Genomic DNA, 20,148 nt, shown 5'->3' with positions numbered 1-20,148 from the left:
GGTTGAACATATTGATCTAGTCCAAATCTTGAATTGTGTTCAGATTGCCCTTATAATCAAATACTTGTATATGCCCGAAGCCTGACAACACTTTGAAGTAAACAATGTGTTTACATGAGGCTGGAGGCATTCACATCACAGTGCAGGACATGTGCTACTGCGCACATGATGATCTTCAGTGAGGGCTGGAGAGGGAAAAAGAATGGGAGCTCATTCTCAGAAGGCCAAAGCAAGTGTTTGCTTGCGTGGGCTGTTTGGTGTTTCGATTCTATACAGAAGCTTCGAATTCAGAAAAAAACCAATATGTTTTACTTGAACCTGGTTTGTCTCTGAAATACATGCGTCTAGAAAGCACAAAAAAAAAAAAAGACTTAAAAGTGAACTTTGTGCGGTGCATGACCTTTACCTTTAAGGTTTTTCAATTATTCACCATAATAATGGGAACAAAGTATGCATTAGCAATAAATTAAGCAATGTGCTTTTCCTGTGGGGCTGAAGGATGGAAAGCGCTTTCCTTCACAAAGCTTGCAACAAAAGACTTATAAATGCTGAGTTCTATAACATTAATGAACTGTTCGCTCGACAGTAGAAATTAGTCTGATGTCAAATTTTCTGTCCTCATTTGTTTTCTGTCTCACAGGGCAATCAAACTCTTTACCAGCCATGCTGAACGAACGCAGCCCCCTGATCCCCTCAGGGGTTTGTGGTTTGAATGTGGCCGCAGCAGCGTGTGGCGCGAAGACAGATTCTACCCCAGATTCTGGCTCTGACACGCCCACCAAAGACCCCCGACAACTGGACACGTTTTTTGGCGTGATGGTGCCGACCATCCTCTCCATGTTCAGCATTATTCTGTTTCTGAGAATGGGTGAGCGGTGCATGAATGGAGAGATTAGAAAACCAGAAAGCTGATTTGGTTTGCAGACAGTGTGTGTTTGTATGTTGGAGTATAAGTGAGTCATTGTGTTAGTACAGTTGTGACTAACGTAGACGTGATCTCTCTCTTGCAGGGTTTGTGGTTGGTCATGCGGGGCTGTTACAGGGACTTTTAATGGTATTTGTAGCCTACACCATTATATCCCTTACAATACTGTCCATCTGCGCCATTTCCACCAATGGGGCTGTGCAGGGCGGTGGAGCCTACTGTATCCTTACTCAAAATGTTTTTTTAATGCAACTTGATTTGCCTATAGTTAGAGATGTTCCAGTGCAGTTTTTTTTAACATTGGACTCTGTTGATGGATTTTTTTTGTGGGAGCTAAGAAAGGATGGCATCAGGATCCTTTCACTTTGTGTTGGTACACGTCAATGTCTGATACTCCATACTGCAGGGGTCTCCAACCTTTCTTCATCTGAGAGCTGCTTTGAAAAGAATAAAAGAGGCCAAGAGCTACCTGCATCACATCGCTTGCATTTGCATTTATCAATAATCTTAAATTCAAATCAAGTTCCAAGAAAAACAACATGAATATTTTACACTTCTTGTTGTGCCACAGAGTAAGCTATGTTTCTGAAAATTCACATTACTATTTTTATATTCGTATACGCCTGTTGGAGACCCCTGCCATACTGGGCTACATTGATCGAGGAACAACTAGCACTTTTCCTTTTTTTTTTAGATTACTCAGGGATTACCAATAATGCATTTTAGGAAGTATTTAGATGTGGAAAACAATATTACAGGTATGATACAATATAATCCATCCACTTTATTTGGGGTCTGCTGCTTTCTTGCGAGTGGGCCATGTTTGAAGCCTTCGTCGTTGAAGCAAATAATAGGAATTGTAGCCAGAGGGCCGCCTGCCACCCTAAGAGGCTGCAGTCGACAACAGCAGAGATCTGTCAGATTTGGAGAGGAGTCGTTCTTGCCTTGGTATACTCGAGGTTTTCAAAAGCTGCAGACAGGTTCCTGGTTGGCTACAAGGGCTGTAGCTTCTGTAGTTGATGAAACAGCAGCCACTCCTTCGTATGGACTTGAGTTTGGCTTGAAGGAAGTTCTGGCGAACCTTTACACGATTCAAAGTGGGGAGGCAAGTTTATTTCAGGGTGCTCAAAAGTAGGCTCCTGCCATCCGTCTCATAACCAAAAGCCAGAGCTGTGTACACATCTTTAGCACAAAGTCAATGACATCAAGGCGGCCCCTTTCATTGATTCTGCTTGTGAGTTTCATGGACAAGATCTCAGGGTCAAGCCATGTTGAAGAGAGGGCCCAGTTTGGGAAAAACAGAACTGCATCTCTGCTTTCTCTTGATGATGTGGTTTTGTTGGCTCCATCAAGTGTTGGCATGCAGCAGACACTGGGAGGTTTGCAGATGAGTTTGCAGTTGTTGGGAATAGAGTCAGCAGCTCCAAGTCCGTATACAATCGATGCGATTTAATTCTATTAATTTGGCTTAAAACATCTTGACCTTAGCTAAATGACACCAGACATGATAAGTCGCTCTCTGGGCCCCGAGTTTGGAGGAAGCATTGGTTTGATGTTCTTCTTAGCCAAAGTATGTGCATGTGGAGAGTACGTTCTTGGACTTGTTGAGGCAATACTTGATGTCTTTGGGACAAATCCTGGTAAGTTTTAGTTATGTTCTGTGATTCTTATAGTCTTTATATATTCCTTCTATGTTTCAAGAGTTCTCAGTTGAATTACATGTTAAGTATAACCATTTTCTTTGTCTTTGTTCTTTGTTATAGACACGCATCTGGCTGAGGGCTTCCGAGTGCTCCCTCATGGTTACTGGTACACGGTGCTGTACTCATCAGTAGTCCTTCTGCTGTGCCTCATTGTTTGTCTTGTGGGCGCCCACATCTACTCCCGTACTGCTTTCGTCATCCTGCTGGTGGTCACCGCATCCTTGATTTCCATCTTCATTAGTTCTGTGGCGGTCAAACCATTTGATTTTATCATAAGACATCCGGGACCTGGTAACCAGTCCACCCAGTACAACGCCAGCTACACAGGCTTCAGCTCTACCACTCTGAAAAAAAACCTGGACTGTGAGTGTCGGGGCTCTGTGAGGAGGTTGTTAGTGAGGTCATGAAACTGATTTCACAAAAGAAAAAAATGTGATCTATTAATAACGTCTCTTTCCTTCCTCTTTTTTTTTTTTTTTTTGACTTGCAGCTGGTTACTCTTTGGACTACAGCACCAACACCGTCATGTCCTTTGCCACCGTGTTTGCTGTCTTTTTCACCAGCTGCACTGGGATCATGGCTGGAGCCAACATGTCAGGTACATGCTTGTTTTCTTACATCTTATCTTTTGCTTTAGTTTAAAGGTAAACGCTGCATTGATTGATATTATGGACATACATACAGATTGTGAGTTTCTAACGGAAATCTTACTTTACAGTAGTAGAACTGGGTTGATACTGCATGAAGTAGTAGGTAATAAGTAACATTAGATTATAGTTGTTTCTATAATCACTTGACTCCACTATCACCACAAGCTCCTTAACTTTTCTGTTTCTCAACAACACTGCACTCCTCCATCTTTATGTTCTGGTAAAGATAGTTTGCTGTAACGATAATTAAAACATCCATGAAGGATGTGAAGAGCACCTGAAGCTGAGTGATTTTTTTTTTGTTGCTAAAATCTAAGAGCTGGAGGGGCTGGTAGCCTAGTGGTTAGTGTGTGTGCCCCATGTACAGAGGCTAGAGTCCTGTGTTCGAATCCGACCCTGGACTTTTTTTTTTCTGGATGTCATTCCTCTCTCTCTCTCTCTCTCTCTCTCTCTCTCTCTCTCTCTCTCTCTCTCTCTCCCCAATTGATGAGTCCATCCGTTGTCCTGTCTCTTATTAAAAGCATAAAAAAGCCCCAAAATAAACCTTAAAAAAAGAATCTAGGCATCTGACCATTTAGTTTATTTAGTAGAGCATGCGTCACATGTACAGAGGATACAGTCCACATTGCATTGGTGGCAGGTTCAACCCCTGGTCCTGATGCTATTTGTCTCCATATTTCGTCTCTCCACAGCCGCCCTTTTAAAATTAATCTAATGTATGAGCTGTTGTACTCTTTACCAGCACTTATGGAAGCCCTCTCTTCCAATCAAATTGCTCAGCAGGATTTAAAGGAATATTACCATTTAATATTCTGCATGTTCTGAACTATGTCAAACAGGAGACACTTACAGTATAAACTCTTGTCCACCTTTACTTCATCTAAATATTGCTCTTACATACAAACGTGAAGAGCCTGACATTTTTTCTTCCAAATCTCTTCAGGGGAGCTGAAAAATCCGAGTATTGCCATCCCTAAAGGCACCATCTCAGCGGTGTTTTACACATTTACAGTCTACGTCCTCCTCCTCCTCATGGTCAGCGCCACCTGTGACAGGTGAGACGATGTTCATTATGGTGTGGTGTGATTTAACCACATAAAGACGGATCCCTAATTTGTTGTGATTTGATTTTCCTTCAGGACCATGCTGATTCAGGATTATGGGTTCTTGCAGAAAATAAACATCTGGCCACCATTTGTCACCATCGGGATATACTGCGCTTCGCTGTCGGCTGCCATGTGTTCTTTAATTGGAGCGTCGCGTATCCTTCATGCGCTCGCTGTGGATCACCTCTTTGGTACGGATCGACGTTTTCACCCAACAGTGGTTTCTCTTTTACAGTGGATTTTCCTGTGTGACGTACATTTTCCTCGCAGGTTTGCCGTTAGCGCCCGCTGCCATCACATCAAGCTCGGGGAACCCATGGGTGGCTGTGCTGTACACCTGGGGTCTGGCACAAGTGAGGAGATCTTCTGCAGACTGCTATCCTGTATTATTACGAGCAGCGTCCTGAGGTTTGCCTTGTGCTTGTGTTTCAGTGCGTAGTGTTCGCAGGCGAGCTCAACTCTGTCGCAGCCTTGGTGACTGTTTTTTACCTGCTTGCCTACGCTGCCGTCGACCTAGCCTGTTTGGCTCTGGAATGGGCATCTGCACCAAATTTCAGGTAAAAAAAAAAAAAAGAATGAAAACCGCCACTTTATAAGCAGATAAGTGTTCAGCTATCTTTTTTATCTGTCACCAGCATACTGTCAATGCAACATCCGAAACCCTTAAACGGATGGATGTGGAGAAAAATCCTTAATTCTGAATCAAACTGTCACTAGGATTGCCCGCCATTTACTCCTACTTCAAACGTTAACTGATGTCATGTGCTCAGGCTTAGGATGCAGGAAAAAAAAAACCTAGAATTGCTCAGTGATTCGAGAAAAGCTTAAAAGGTAGAGAAGCTTAAGGTACTTTCTTTCGCTGATTGCTGGCTCAGTTTGAAAGCCAAAAGTTTAGCACAAGTTCCAAAAACCAAACAGCCTTTTTACACTTCATTTGACCTTTGTTTAATTGTCTTCAAGACAGGAAAAGTGATCATAATTGACTTTTTGAACTCTTTTTTACAGACCGACCTTCCAGCTCTTCTCCTGGCACACCTGCCTTCTGGGGATCCTGAGCTGTTTGGTGATGATGTTTGTCATCAACCCTGTTTATTCCTCAGGCAGCATCGTGCTTTTGCTGCTGCTGCTTCTTTTCCTCCACTACAGATCACCCACCAGCAGCTGGGGCTACATCAGCCAGGCTCTCATTTTCCATCAGGTATCGATGTCTCCTGTAGATGAAGATGTAAACAGACAATCAAGCGTATGCTACAGTTCGCTGTAAAGTCTGTTTTCTTCAGGTACGCAAATATCTGTTGATGCTGGACGTGAGGAAAGACCACGTGAAGTTCTGGAGGCCGCAGGTGCTGCTAATGGTGGCCAACCCTCGCTCTTCCTGTCAGCTCATCCTGTTCGTCAACCAGCTGAAGAAGGGAGGACTGTTCGTGTTGGGCCACGTGCAGCTGGGAGATCTGGGTAATTTTCTGCGGATGGTCTGCGATGGCCATGTGCAGCTTACACTATTAAATGATTTTTATCTGTGAGGTTAGTGGGCGGGGCTTGGGTACATTTGAGCGACTTTACCTCCTGCAAATTTGTAAAATGTTAAAGCATTCAAAGGGAATAAAAAATAAACTAGTTTATTAAAATGATTAACTTCCTGCATGAACGTCACATTAGGGCGAGACTTCAGCTGCCATTACTCACATGATCATTTCATCCCGGATCAGTTTAATGAAACCCGTAAGCAGAGAAATAGGATTCTTGATATTTCCCTACCTGTACTGCACACTCTGAAATAAGCAATAAGTCATTACCAAATAAAATCTGCAGTAAGTTAACTATTGTTTCATCACTCCTCGTTTCAGACTAAACTTATTAATGCATTTCATATTTGTAATCTTATTTCTCAAATCTTTAAATAACAGTCTGAGCATGTTTCAACACAATAGAGGGATTCATTTTAGCCTTTGATTTTTGCTTGAAACATTTTTTTTTTTTATGTTGAGTGCTTCCTGTATGGACGTTCATGCCCTTTCACATACCATCCCAGGCTGCAGAGGAGTTGTTTATATTAGTCAGCTGTCTCTCTGTGTGCGTCTGGTAAAAGGGCACTTTTTGTTCAAATAATGAAAAAAAAAAAGTAATTTCCGATTTGAAATTGTTAAAACAACATGAATCCCTCTTTTATGTTGACGTCGGATCAGACGTGTTTTGAAAGCTGTTGTGGAAGGCTTGTGAAATAGTCCTTGAACTGCGTAATGTATTTATTCAGTCTGATTTAGGTGGTGAAGAAACAGTAGTGACCCTATTATAGTTATTAATTTGGTAATGCATAATTCCTTCCTTCAGCAGGGTGGGAAGGCGAGTGCAGTTGAGGTGAGGTTTTTTTCACGAGTAAAGCAAAATGAACATGTTCAAATCTTGCTAAAATGTGAACTACATGCAGGTAGCAGCAGGCAGCTGTAATCCTGTTTGCAGACATTAATTTGGGCTTGTTACTTCGGCTATGACAACAGCAGAGCCGCCTTTTAAACTCTTTGATCAAATTATCTTCATGATTTGCATTCTTTGCACATTTCCTGTCTTCCTCAGGCTTTCACAATCACAGGAAATAAAAGCAAAACAAATCATCTGTGAAAAGACACAAAACATCCCTGAGAATACAGGAACAAACGAGTTTTGATGTCCAATCACTATCACATGTATGCTGAATTAAAATGTATTAATTCACAATATCAAGACAGGCAGGACATGTTGAACTAGTTTGCATGGCTCTGATGATGTAAACCAGCTCTGGTCAGACTACCTGAGGTCTGTGGGCGCCCCTCATGGAAGGCTGCCTCCTGGGCTTTCACTTTCCATCTGCTGCCTTTCTTGCATTATTAATGAGAGTCTAAGTTTTCGTCAAAGCACCAGGGCTGAGAGTTTGAAGCAGACAGATGTGTTTACTTTGTCATTATATTCAGTATGATGCCCTCTTTGGATATACAAACAGTGTTTGCTGTATATTTGTTTTATTATCTCTTACTAACAGGTTCTCTTGATGCCCCCTGGTGTCCATTATGATGTGTTGCATTGTACTAAGTACAAATAGGAGGTACTCATGCTCAGCCTGAGTGTATCTGTTTAGTTTCTTGTCTCTATCATTTCAGTGGAACGTTTGGTTCTTTCCATCAACTACATCTGTTTGACATTTTCTGTAAATTTTCTGATACAGATTTTATGTTGTTAAAAAAAAAAGATTAAACAATCTTTGAACATTCAAAGCACGCAGACACTAGTAAAACTGTATTTATTCTTCAGGCTGACTAAGAAATGCTGAAGAGGAAAGGAGACACGTTTGTTTTATTTCCTGCTTCCTTAACCGAGGAATCTTCAGCTCATTTTACCTTCACTGCTGGAAATAAATAACACAATTTGTTTGAATTCATCAATGCATTGGTATTAACTGGGCTACAACATCATGTGATAATAAATATCTGGTTTCACTGTTAAAATTCCTTCTTGGATCATGAATCTTTTCTTCCACTCTGTTAATGATACTGTTGCTCTTTACCTTCTGTAGGAGGATTTTTTACATAGTGTTGCTGTCCTCTATGTGGAGCCTGAATACTTTTCCTCCACTCACAGCTTCTCTCTTTTCTCTGTGTTGTAGACGCCATGCCTACAGACCCGATCCAGCAGCAGTACAACTTCTGGTTGAGCCTGGTTGATAAACTGGATGTGAAGGCCTTCGTGGACCTCTCGCTGTCGCCCTCTGTCAGACAGGGAACACAGCATCTGCTGCGAATCACAGGCCTCGGTAAGCTTGGATTTCTCTTTCTCATTACGATGCAGCTTTCTTGGTACCCACTGTCTTTTGAGCACAAACGTTTTGTTTTTGTTTCTCAAAGGTGGCATGAAGCCCAACACCCTGATTTTGGGTTTCTATGACAGCTGCACTCCAGACGACTTCTTCCTGCAGGACACGGCCTTCTGTAACTCTTCCATGGGACAAGGGAGCGATGGCGAGTATAATTTTGGGGTTGACCTGCCGTCTTTGCAAGCCCACTTCCCCCCAGTCCGACACGTTGAGAGCCCGCGCTCGCTGTCCCCTGAGGAGTACGTAGGGATCATCTCTGACGCCTTAAAAATGGGCAAGAATGCGTGCCTTGCCCGCTATTTCTTCCAGTTAGAGGGTGAGGATAAAGATAGTAAGGTGGATGGCTCGGAGCGGACTATTGATGTGTGGCCTCTCAACCTGCTCCAGCCAGGCAGCCGTGATTACGAGGACGTGTGCAGCCTCTTTCTGCTGCAGATGGCCTGCGTGCTCAACATGTCTCACAAATGGCGCCGTGCGAGGATGAGAATCTTTCTGAATGTGGAGACCGAGTCCAACGACCAGGGCTGGGTGGTAAACGAAGAGGCGTTCAGAGAGCTGCTGAGGAAGCTGAGGATCAGGGCGTCGATAAAGATCGTGCCATGGGACACAGTGGTGCAGCACCACATTCAGCCGGTTGGAGAACCGAGACACGCTCTGTCGGAGGACTTTCTGTCTGCGGTGAACTGCATGCTGTTGGAGCACAGCTCACAAGCTGCCGTTTGCTTCCTGTATCTGCCTCGGCCTCCTGCTCAACGCAGCCACTCACAGCAGTATTTGGCTCACTTGGAAGCAGTCACTAATAATCTCGGGCCAACGCTGCTGATTCACGGTGTCACTCCAGTCACATACACAGGACTGTGAGCATGAGCAGTCATCACTTTTCAATAATGTACATGAAGCTGCAGCTTTTCTGTCCACGTATCCCCCCTAACACTAGCACTATAAAAAAAAACTCTTCATGTAAAACTGACACAAATGAAACATGGAGTTGGGGTAGGTATGATGTTTTACTGAAGCGCAGGAAGGACCACACTTGAATGCATTTTAAACATTACTCCACTTTTTGCGTTCAGTGAGGATAGTTCCTATTTTCAAGTACTTGAAATGGCTTTGTGATTAAGCCGAGAAACAAGGCAATATGCGTGTCTGCCTGAATGAAGTTAATATAATATTGTGTTTTCAATAACAGTAGTACTGTCCTTAAACACAAGACAGTAATCGAAATGTGTCAAAGACTTTTGAACAAAAGCTATTTGTTTGAGCATTACGGATTAAGAGTTGTCTGTATATAATTGCAGGGATGAAATGATGCATTTGTGGACTTTATGCTACTTTCCATGAAGCATCTGTCCTGGTTCACTTTCTCAGTGAAGTTGAGCTACTGGTAATCTTTCCTTTATTTTAACTCCTAGCTCTGTGTTCTGCTTGCTTCTACATGTTCACGTCTGCTGGTGTCTGCAGGACCAATGATGCAAATGCATTAACTGTATTAATTACTGATTTTAGTTTCGAGGCGTCTTTGCAAACGCTTGTCCTGTTCACATGTAGCTCGTCAGTTTAGTTCATCTGAGCTCAAAACGATAAACGCTTTTTTGCCGTTGTACGTCCTAACGTAGGAAAACAAACGTGATAATGCAGACTGTCTATAATGCACATAATAACTGAGATTGTCTATAATACATCAGGGGGAGGTGTAATCATGGTTACTGTAATAGCCTCAGTCAGGACTTGGACCAATGATGATTCAGACCAAATGAAGAATACCAGAGCTTGTTTTATTAATCCACTTTACAAAAATGCACCAAATATTGTACTGCCCTATTGTCATGTTTTGTTGTGTGGCAACAATCAATTTTAATAAAAACACAAATAATTGCTAATAAAGCAATCTGCCGCTTTGGCACGTTCCACAGCGAGAAAGCATTAAAAGACGGACATTTGTTACTGTTACCTGCCAAAGGGACTGCAGATGTACATTAGCCTAAGGCTAACTCTGGTGCAATGCATCAAATGGTTACATTTATGTTTTTTATTGCACACTGTCCCTCACAAATAAAGTTGAAAATTGAAACTGAAGATGTACATAATAAACGGCTGTCAAAGGAGTAAATATGTGTGCTGTGTGAAGTCCGTCTTTAACATCGTTGCACCCTGAACAAGCAACCATTCACTGCCTACTGTATGTTTTGTTAAATTATATTTAAAATTGATGTCTGGTCAAAGTTAACCCTTTGGAAACAAGAAAACCTCAATATTGGTGTATTTTCTTTTTCCTCTTGTTTTGCTGTGTGCGTCTTCATTGCAGGTCGCTGGTAGATTTCGCAGCACCTTGGAGGACCTGGCCAGCCTCTCAAGTTACCTAAAGGTTTTTAAGGTATTTTTTATATTATATACTTTATTTATTCCCGAGGAGAAGTTCAGATTTATACTCTTATTTATGAGCCTGAAATACACTCGTGCACAAACAGGACCTATGGGCAAGCAGTGACAGTGAGATGTCAGAATAAGGGGGCTGCACAAAGGGGGGGGGGGCCGCCCAGAGCAGTCTGGGCTTACGTGCCTTGCTCAAGATCAACTCCACTAACTCTTTAAGGGACAAGCTTGACCCCTTTGTCATCATGCATTTCCCCCCTCTGTGGTGTCAGGGGAGGATGGGGCACAAACAGGGTTGTATGTTTTCCTAAATACAAAAAACTACAAATACCAGTTGGTCATCTTTCTTGAATTTAGTCGCCTCCGTCCTCTTCACAGGCACATCTCTTCCCCCTTCTTCTCACTGTGTGTCTGATTTGTTGGCGTGCTTTTTGTTTTGGACTTTCAAGAAGTGATGTTGCTTCTGGACAAAGAATGATGACATACGAAGCCAGTCGGGTAAGAGCACTTTCAGGGCCATGCTCTGTGGTGTGATGGGAGAGAGAAGCAGAGGTGTTGGGATAAAGCAGCATCGAAATGACTGAACGTGGTCACGGTCTGTTTTCTGTCTTTCCTCTGACCTGCAGCGCGTGGGACAGGCAGCCGCTGGTGTAGCTGGAGTGACCCACTGTGTTCAAGGCCTCCCGGGCGAACACTGCAGCACTCCTCACAAAGTAGTTGCTCTTCATATGTTTAATCATGTTGGAAGACACCATAAAGGGGGCCACACACTGGGGATAGATTAACAGGGATCAGATGGGTGAATATGATAAAGACTGTGTAACTTCAGCATGGTCACATATATCAGATGGTCACAATCATAGTCCTTGTAATAAACCAGGCATCAGCGCTAAGCTCAGTTTATTGAAAAGTGTCTATCTACCAATGAATCATTTTGTGAGACAAAGAAACAAAATTTGAGAGCCACAGCAGATATTTGTCAGCTCAGCTCCACTATTACTGATAAAAAAAAACACAAGGGCAGGCATTGAACCTAAGCCACACATTGTATCAGATGTGTAGGTTTGCTCTGCATAATTTCACTCATTTTAAAAGTAACCAAGCTCAAAAACAACAATGGGATAAAGGTACAAAATATTAATAAAACATCACTGTGCTTTATTTATAAAGGTGAAATTAAACAAATCTTTATATTCCACACATATTCCTTCTTGATGCTGTTCGATGGATGGAGTACATATGACTGGGCCAGAGAGTTTGTCATTCTCACCTGAACGCTGATCCCCTTTGACTTGTACTCAGCATGCAGACCCTCAGAGAAAAAAGAAACGAAACTCTAAAAAAAGAAGAAAGAGCAGACCAGTGGATGAGCGTCTCGGTGTGCTCTGATTGGGGAATTTATGTGATCTGTTCTAATTAGAATAATCGTGTGCGGGTAGATGACTACACCTGGATGAGGGTACCTTAGAAGAAGAATAAAGAGACAACAAAGGATGCGGGCGACAGCCAGTTAAAGACGACATGTTGATGATCAGGCCTTTTCCCCTGGGAAGCAGAGAAACGTTCATGAATGCAATCCGACATTTACAAGATTTCCATTATTTACCTTTATGGCAATACCTTTCAAGCATGTCTGGAAGAACCAGTCGAGTCATCTGTGTACAAAATAAATAAGAGTTTTTTATAGTATAGTTTGCAAACAGAAATCATAATGTACAAATCGTTTGCATGGTTAATGCCTAAATATATCTTACATGAGGGACAGACAGCACGTTACAGTTGATGACATCGGTGATTTTCTGGTCAGAGTGAAAAAAAACGAGAGAAAATGAGAAAACATCTGAAAAGTGAATTAAATCATTTATCAATCAGAAATGTTTAACTTACGTGTTCAGCATCCGGGACATCCAGGAAATAGTCGCACGATTCAGAATACATCATTCCTACATTGTTAACTGTGTGGATTACAAAGACGCAAACAAGATGATCCGTTAATAAGCCTTCACACATGTGGTGAATTATTATAGGAAAGGGTTTTATGTGTGTTTAATTTCAATCTTCAATGAAAAGGCTTCAATCTGGTGAGAGTCCCTGAAACATTGTCCACGTATAAACATCATTTGTGTTCATGTAAAACATTGATTGTCATTGATTGAGCTCATGGCTCTTACAATACGAAGAGGCCGTGTGGCTTAAGGGACAATCCTGGTGGCTTCCCTGCTCCAGACCAGAGGAGTCATGTCCTCTCACACTGATGTGGGTCCATATTTTTTGACATCAGGAAGGATTTTATTTGATATCTTATTGTCATTCAAATTATATCTGTAAAGTAATATGTAGTAATGATACTTAATGTGTTTATCCAAACAGAAGGAGAATGGAAGTGTTGCTGGGTAAATATTTGACTTTGTAATATTGTTGTTTGATGAACCTTCTACAGTATTTGTAATATTCGCTGACATGAGAGCCGATGAGGCTGCTTCTGTGAACTTTAAACCTTTAATCAGAGTCCTTTTGTAAATATTTTGTCCCTTGTTTGATTAGATCTTGCCAATGCCTAAACATACATTGTCTGCAGATAATTATGCTTTTGTTGGATAAGTGGAATTAAGAGTGGGCTTTATCTGTACTTTCCAATCCCCTACCACAAATAAAACTGCTTCTGCTTTGATTTCTGCAGCAATTTTATTATTTTCTTGAAAAGTAAATGATCCAGCCCTGGTGATTTGTGAAGTCAACAATGAGTCAAAGTAGACTGCTTCCCTCGAGTCAAGAATCCCTTTCACCAGGACATCTCGTCCCTCTTTATCAGTACACATCAGTACACTGGGCTGATAGTTGGAAAGTCAGCTCGTTTGAAATCAATATCCTAATTTCTCTTGCAAAGGATGAGTAAAACGTGTCTTTAAATCTTAAAGGGGTTTTTTCCCAAGTTTTTTTTATGTTCACCAGAGGAGTTTCCTGACACTATGTTAACACTTAGTGTAATGCTGCTATAAACCTTGTTTTACCTTTTCCTTCCATATTTGTACTTTGACTTCAGGACACTTAAAACTGAATGAGCTTGGGGAATCAAACGAGGTCTGTTTAGGAGAGCTAAAGTCACACTGCTTCTCATCTCTGTGCCGTACTGACAGCTGACATTAATCTTTATCATGAAGACCAAAATATAGATTTAATCAACATTTAAAATGCATTTTTAAAAAAAGGAGAAAAAAAAGAGGTTCAGCCTTTTTAAAGAACTTTGAAAAATCCAGGACATTTAACATTTCCAGGTTGAAAGTATTTCCTCATGTCAGGACAAAACATATGAAGGTAGGCTACAGCCAGGACACTGCTAGCTGAGGAGAAAAACCTTGTTATGCTTCACTAGAGAAAATGTCCACTGTTTTACTCTACCCTGTGTTTGGTGGGTTCTTTTTGTGCCTTTTTTTGTAGAGATTGGAAAGTAGATTGAGTCAGAAATCAGGACGAGAGAGAGAGAGGGAGAGAGAGAGAGAGAGAGAGAGAGAGAGAGTGGGGAATGACATGCGGGACAGGAGCCACAGGTTGGATATATTACCCAGAATTCCGATCTCCAATCCATGTAGTTCTTTCCCTATCGTCGGGTAGATACTGTGGCCGTCTGTGAAGTCAACTTGAATGGTCCGAGTCTTCCTTCCAAACCTTTCCTCTAGAAACACAAATGTCGTTTCGTTTTTTCTCCAGTTTTGTCCATGAAAATACAAAGTGTTAACTGAAACAGAGAAACAGTTTATAACAGGTATATTTGGATTTTGCTCACCTATCTCTTTTGCGACAGCTTGAAGCTTATCAGTAGATCTGCTCACCAAAACAACATCCAGACCTCGTTGTGCGAGCTTCAAGAAAATGTGGACAGAAAATGTTGGTGGTTCTCAAAATCAATAACACAAAAAGTATAACAATGATCGCAACTTTATTTATATAACACCTTTAAAAACTAATGTTTACAAAGTGCTTTTACAGACAAAGCAAATACATCAACATGTAGGACAACAGCAAACTGAATACAGGAAAGGATCAATTAAAAGGCTTCAACATTTTAGAGCAGATAGATAAAAATGGTAAAAGTAATTAATTAATAAATCAATTCATAGAAAACTTAAAAGGAGAAATCATGTAAAATCCAGTGGATAAATATGAGTTTTAGGAAGTGACAGTGATAAGATGCCAGTGACTCTTCCCGCCTTTTCTCCTCAGGCAGGTCGTTTCGAAGTCGAGGGGCTCTGATCGCAAAGGCTCGGTCTCCTTTAGATTTGAGCCTCGACTTTGAAACGACCAGAAGGATCTGAGGTCATGTGATGGTTGGTAAGGGGGTTAAAAAGAGTCACAAACGTAAGCCCGGCCACGGCAGACTTTATAAATGATCAGTACCAGAGATGCACCAGAGAAAGATGAAACACTGCAAGCTCAAAAGTATCAAATGCTTTGCACTGGAAACATAATTTGAATCGTAATGGAGGTTAGATACTCACCTCACTGGCATAAGCTTTACCAATCCCTGATGTTGCACCTGTGACGACTGTGCAAAGGAGAGAGCGCAGACATGTCACTCAAAGGAATCTGATTTAATTATTCTAGACTGGCATGTACTTATTTGAAAAGATGTAATTATACTTTTATTTCTCAGCTGTAAAAGTGGTGTGAGGCTCTTATTGTGATGTAAGGATGCATTATTATTTTTATCTTATTCCCCAATAAATTACATATTTGGGGACTTTAACAAAAGACCGGCTTTGAACACCTGTTAGGCTTGGTGGAAATATTGATGTATTTTGGGTCATGCACATAATTTCTGCAGCCCTTTAAAATGTTCAACAATTCTGCCTCTAAGCCTACAGCAGGCTACATGTATGAAATATGACAGGCATATAGACTTCAATATGAGCTTCATTAAATCCTCCCTCAATCTGAGCATATTGACATGGACACCTTGAAGTTTCAAAGTCAGGAAACATTTGACTTTTGTTAATTTGTCAAAAATCAGAAAAGTATTATCACTACATAGTCTGAATCACTCATGCACGTAAACACTCACTCACATCTAAACAGATTTAAACAGCATAATCTGCACAGTTTGTTGTTTAAATATCAAACTGTTTTAAGTCTGTTGGCAAGGAAAAAAATAAAGTGCATTTGCATTACCTGCCCATTGACCAAATTTCCTTACATCCTCTTTCCAAAACTGTGACCAAACAAACTCTCGAAGTCCACACCAAACTCTCCAGGCAAAGAAAAGTACAGTTAAACCTCCAACGACGGCCAGAGCAGCAGAGAATGACGTTTTGCAGCAGAGCTCAAGACTGGACATGATTACTTTGGAGTGCAATGGACAAAAGCGCACAAGAAGGTGGGGAGTTCTTCTTTTATACTTGTATAAACTCTGCTCCTCCCCCACCTCCACGTTTTTCCCAGAGGATGAACAGATAACTTTGCTTATTCATGACTTTTGGATAACACATTGAGAGTTTGAAGAATGAATTAGATTATGTCTGGGTGATTGTGCTTCTCCAGCTGCACGTCAATAGATATCGCTTTCAAAATAAAAGGTGCTTTCTTTCTTTAGTCTTCTGTATCACAGCCTCTGTGGTGAGGAAAAGGAGGCTTGTGTTTTAAAGGCTGTCTCCTGTTTTTCTTTTTGATTGAATGTCTTTTTTCCTGCAGATAAATTTGAATCTCAGCGCCAAGAATTTGCAAAGCAAGGATTTCTGTTTAAAGTTGCTGCTCCAAGCCAAGCAAATGTAACCTTAATAACGTCGCAGGGACGTGATCAGGGTTATCTTCCTAAACTTTGGCAAGCCATTGAGGTCATTATATAACTGCTTGCACCACTTTTCCAGTTCTATCACATTATTGTTGTTTTTGCTTGAGTCACTTCTTCATCTAATCACAAACACAAAACGAAAACATAGATATCATCCCTCCAAAACCTGCAACAGAGAAAAAACAACCCAGTAACCTAGTTTTGATGGTGCATATTTCACTCACTCTGAGCCAGAGTTACAATCTGTCAGATTTACCACCAGCTGAAGCGGCCCTACTGATACATGTAAAGTCAGTGTTTATACAGAGATAAAGTAAAAATGCTCGAGATTAAATGTCACTGCGATAATAGTCGATAAGGAAAATAATATGCTTTATCAGACCAATGAACCGTAAAGTCAGTCGTAATGTTTTACAGTTTATATGAAGTTAAATATATTAACTCTGCAAAAGAATCTGTCCTTCCTCTAAAGTTCAAAATTCCTCTTCAGATAAAGTCAGTCCATGTAGGAGATCGAGGAAGTCTTTGTTTTCCTAACTTTAACAGCAGAGAGTAAATCACACAAGAGACTTTGCATAGTTTATAAACTGTGCTGTCTTAGTTGTGATAATCTAAAGGGAGAAAACTAGATTTTGGGACCTCATGCTTTTATGTTTACAACAGACAGTTAGCTTGTTAAGATGTGCGTTTACATTTAGATGTAACCACAGGTACAGTGGTTACTCATTTCTGCCTGGTGCACTTTTATAATACTAATAGAACAAGCTGCAGGGTCAACAGCCGTGGCACCAGCTGTCACTAAAGTTTCTCCTTTGATGCCAGAACATCTTGAGGTGGGTGTCGGGGACATCTCCATACCGCACCCTGCAGCTGGGATACTTATTTCTAACACACCTTGTCTTTGCTGCGAGGACAGAAGCTCTTGTTATGCCTCCTCTGTCAGGTCTTTTTTAAAACTCATCTTAAAACACATTTTTATTCTTTGGCTTTCAACCCAGCATGAGACTCTGCTCTTGTTTTAGTGTTTTAGTGTTTTTATTGTTTTAACCGTGTTAGTGTTTTACTTATGTTTTATGTTTTGTGCTCTTCATGTATGTACAGCACTTTGTCACAGCTACGGCTGTTTAAAGTGCTTTATAAATAAAGTTGAGTTGAGTTGAGTTGAGTTGAGGTCTTTCTGTGCCTTTATCTCGAGGGACTTCAGGGGACGGCTGTTGGATGTCTCAGAGTAGCACCTGCAGCCGACTTCAACAGGATAAGACCACACTGGTGTGTAGCTTTACCTCCAGGATTTCAGCACAGCACCAGCTGATGGCGCTATAACTACAGTAGCTTCATATGTCAGTGGTGCCTTGCTTTAAAGGGGAATGTGCTGAAAATGTAAGTTGTGGGAGTTGTAGAGTTTGCAGGTCTCCTCTTAGACACACCAGAGTGCAGGTTCTAAGGACTTGGATGAGTGTATGTGAACAGGAAGCTAAACATTGCTGAGGGCATCCTCCTCAGTAATTGTCCTTTTGATCACAGCCTCCCAGGTAATCCTTCTCCATCTTGTTGGAGTTTACATACAAGCTGTGACTTAATAAACGCACCTCTATCCACTCCACTTTAGAGATCATCAGGACTGTCGTTGCCTTAGTTTTGGTTTGGTCAGGTCAGGCAAGGTCTGAACTTGGGCCTTAGTGAAAATTAGGTCACGCCTTCTCTTGTCTTTAGCCCAGGCTAATGAATTTCAGTCAGTGCCACATTGGATAAATATTGAGGAAGGCGTGTATAATGACGATGATGAGTTGACTTCCACTTTCCAATCTGTTGTTGAGATGATGTCAGGGTGATTCTTTTCACACCATCCACAGGTCTGGATGTAAGAGCGGCAGCCGTGTGCTTGTAGGTATAGGTGTGTGTTAAAAGGCCTTCAGAGGCCTTTCACATTCAGTGAAGATGTCAGGCACACAAGATCAATAAAATATTTACGACATTGTGCCAGTTAGTCCAGAGTAAATGTTGCCATAAAAGGTACAGAGATCTCTGCAGCCTTTAACCCCTTAACCACTAGAGGGTGCTGCTGCCCCCTAATAGACCACAGCTGGCGCCAGACTTGACAGGGAGATTGTGCAGAAGGATACCAAAGCACAGCTGACTTTTTTTTTTTTTTTATCTGCAAAAGAAATTCTGCACAGAAAAAGTTAATATTGTTGTTATACATTTTAACCATTAAAAGTTACATTTCAAAGAATAAACAAAGTATAACAATAAAAACACAATTAAAATAGCAAAATGAACTCTTAAAATTAGGGGGTTACAGTGTGGAAGTGAATGAATCTCACAATTTAAAGAGAGGAAGGTGCTTGTTTGTTCGTTTCTGATATCAGCAGAGTCTCTATAATGGCCCAAGACTGTAGATAAGAAGTGGACCTAGTCTCTTGGTTTTAATGGTAAACGTTTAAAGTGCATTGATCTTCTCCGCTTTCGGAGATTGTAGGTTACTAGTCGTAGAAATAAGTCGGTCTTAATAAAGTTTAGGAGAAAACAACTCTATTTGTGTTATTCCTGATGATGGTGATGATGATGATGATGTTTGATTATGTGTTGTACCATTCTGAGAAATTATTCAGACACTTCCTTCTGGTCTCACCTCCATGGTGAGAGATAACTTTACTCTCTAAGAACGAAAACAGGATGTTTACCGTTATGTAACAACCAAATGTAAATAACGGGCACAAATACTTTCATGGAAGATTTCCTCAGCTCTGAATCTGTGATCCAGAAAAGACTGTACGTGACGTCAAACGTCGCAGGCAGCCAAATTAATTCACCTGATCAATTAAGTGGGGTCAGGGAGGAGGCAATCGTCTAAGCTTCTCTATCGCTCCTCCCACCTGTTTTTTTTGTTTTGTTTTTTTTGCTCAGGACCTGATTAATTAACGTTGACAAAAAGCTTCACTAAAGAAAGTAAAGCAGTCCAAGAGAGATGTACTTCTAAATTAGTAAAATCACAGGACAGCTTTGAAAGTCATGTGACCATGCACATGCCAGTCTCACACCTTTGTTAAAGATTTAGATGCCATCAATGTTTAATATGCCGTGTACAATTCTACAACACAGACTGTGTACTATACCTTACATGCTGTGCCCTGATCTTGTTTAAGGCAGTAAACCAAAAAAACAGGGCTAACGCAGACTTACTATAATAAGAACATCTCAGGTCAAAAGTGTATGTATTCTCTTGTCAGTGTTGCGCAGAGCTGCTGATGCTGCCTCTGTTGTAGGCCAGGCTTGTTCAGTGCTCAACTGGGCTGGCTGTGTGTCTGACCTTGCTTCGAAGTGATCTCTGTCAGTGCCGTTAGTCATGTCGCTAAGAGGCTTGCAGGCAGCGGATCAGTTTAGCACAGCCTCACCTGTCTAATCTGATTACTTCAACAAGGCTGCTATCAATCTGCAAGGCAGGGCAAACAAGAACAAACACATCATCACACGTCCATACATAGGAGACCCCTCGTAGCCCCTCAAAGAGCCACGCAGGAGCTTTGCCATGTTCATTTAGCTGTGTTGTGATTTTGCATATAAACCTTATCTTGTTTTTTTTTTTTATCCATCGCCCAAAATAGCCACAAAACCCACCCTGCCAGTCGAGCCTCAACAAGCTTAAATTCCAGCTGTACATGGTGCGGGGTCAAAGGAGCCACAGCAGACTTTCAGTAGCTTACCTGAAGTTATTTTTTGCCCTCGGCCCGCAGCTCACATACTTCTTGTGCTTTTTCTTGG

General features: G+C 41.3%; 2 protein-coding genes across 2 annotated transcripts; one reads left to right on the top strand and one right to left on the bottom strand.

Annotated features, from left to right (window-relative positions):
* Nucleotides 1-394: 394 nt before the first annotated feature.
* slc12a9 (solute carrier family 12 member 9) lies at nucleotides 395-10,338 on the top strand. Its single transcript, XM_079355086.1, has 13 exons — nucleotides 395-868; nucleotides 1,011-1,145; nucleotides 2,428-2,565; nucleotides 2,689-2,991; nucleotides 3,119-3,226; nucleotides 4,222-4,333; nucleotides 4,418-4,575; nucleotides 4,655-4,737; nucleotides 4,817-4,941; nucleotides 5,390-5,582; nucleotides 5,665-5,839; nucleotides 8,022-8,168; nucleotides 8,260-10,338. The coding sequence occupies exons 1-13, from the start codon at nucleotides 601-603 to the stop codon at nucleotides 9,087-9,089; spliced, it is 2,775 nt and encodes a 924-aa protein (XP_079211212.1). The 5' UTR covers nucleotides 395-600; the 3' UTR covers nucleotides 9,090-10,338.
* Nucleotides 10,339-10,745: 407 nt separating this feature from the next.
* Nucleotides 10,746-15,940, bottom strand: hsd20b2 (hydroxysteroid (20-beta) dehydrogenase 2). The gene is made up of 11 exons (XM_079356023.1): nucleotides 15,768-15,940; nucleotides 15,098-15,144; nucleotides 14,386-14,461; nucleotides 14,164-14,274; nucleotides 12,489-12,556; nucleotides 12,356-12,400; nucleotides 12,222-12,256; nucleotides 12,065-12,146; nucleotides 11,872-11,937; nucleotides 11,222-11,371; nucleotides 10,746-11,124 (listed from the first exon to the last, which is right to left on the bottom strand). The coding sequence occupies exons 1-11, from the start codon at nucleotides 15,931-15,933 to the stop codon at nucleotides 11,002-11,004; spliced, it is 969 nt and encodes a 322-aa protein (XP_079212149.1). The 5' UTR covers nucleotides 15,934-15,940; the 3' UTR covers nucleotides 10,746-11,001.
* Between the last annotated feature and the right edge of the window lie 4,208 nt (nucleotides 15,941-20,148).

The sequence above is a fragment of the Symphodus melops genome (genome assembly GCF_947650265.1).
Source record: "Symphodus melops genome assembly, chromosome: 11".
Classification (NCBI taxonomy): domain Eukaryota; kingdom Metazoa; phylum Chordata; class Actinopteri; order Labriformes; family Labridae; genus Symphodus; species Symphodus melops.
This window is presented reverse-complemented; position numbering and strand designations above follow the sequence as displayed.

Excerpts from the sequence above, each read along its gene's own strand:
- slc12a9 (XM_079355086.1), top strand. The coding sequence starts at position 601 with ATGTCAAATTTTCTGTCCTCATTTGTTTTCTGTCTCACAGGGCAATCA. Across the intron at positions 1,146-2,427 it reads GCAGGGCGGTGGAGCCTACT|ACATGATAAGTCGCTCTCTG; the intron begins GTATCCTTACTC and ends AAATGACACCAG. Across the intron at positions 8,169-8,259 it reads GCTGCGAATCACAGGCCTCG|GTGGCATGAAGCCCAACACC; the intron begins GTAAGCTTGGAT and ends TGTTTCTCAAAG.
- hsd20b2 (XM_079356023.1), bottom strand. The coding sequence starts at position 15,933 with ATGTCCAGTCTTGAGCTCTGCTGCAAAACGTCATTCTCTGCTGCTCTG. Across the intron at positions 12,257-12,355 it reads ACGTGCTGTCTGTCCCTCAT|ATGACTCGACTGGTTCTTCC; the intron begins GTAAGATATATT and ends TTTTGTACACAG. Across the intron at positions 11,372-11,871 it reads CAAAGGGGATCAGCGTTCAG|TGTGTGGCCCCCTTTATGGT; the intron begins GTGAGAATGACA and ends ATCTATCCCCAG.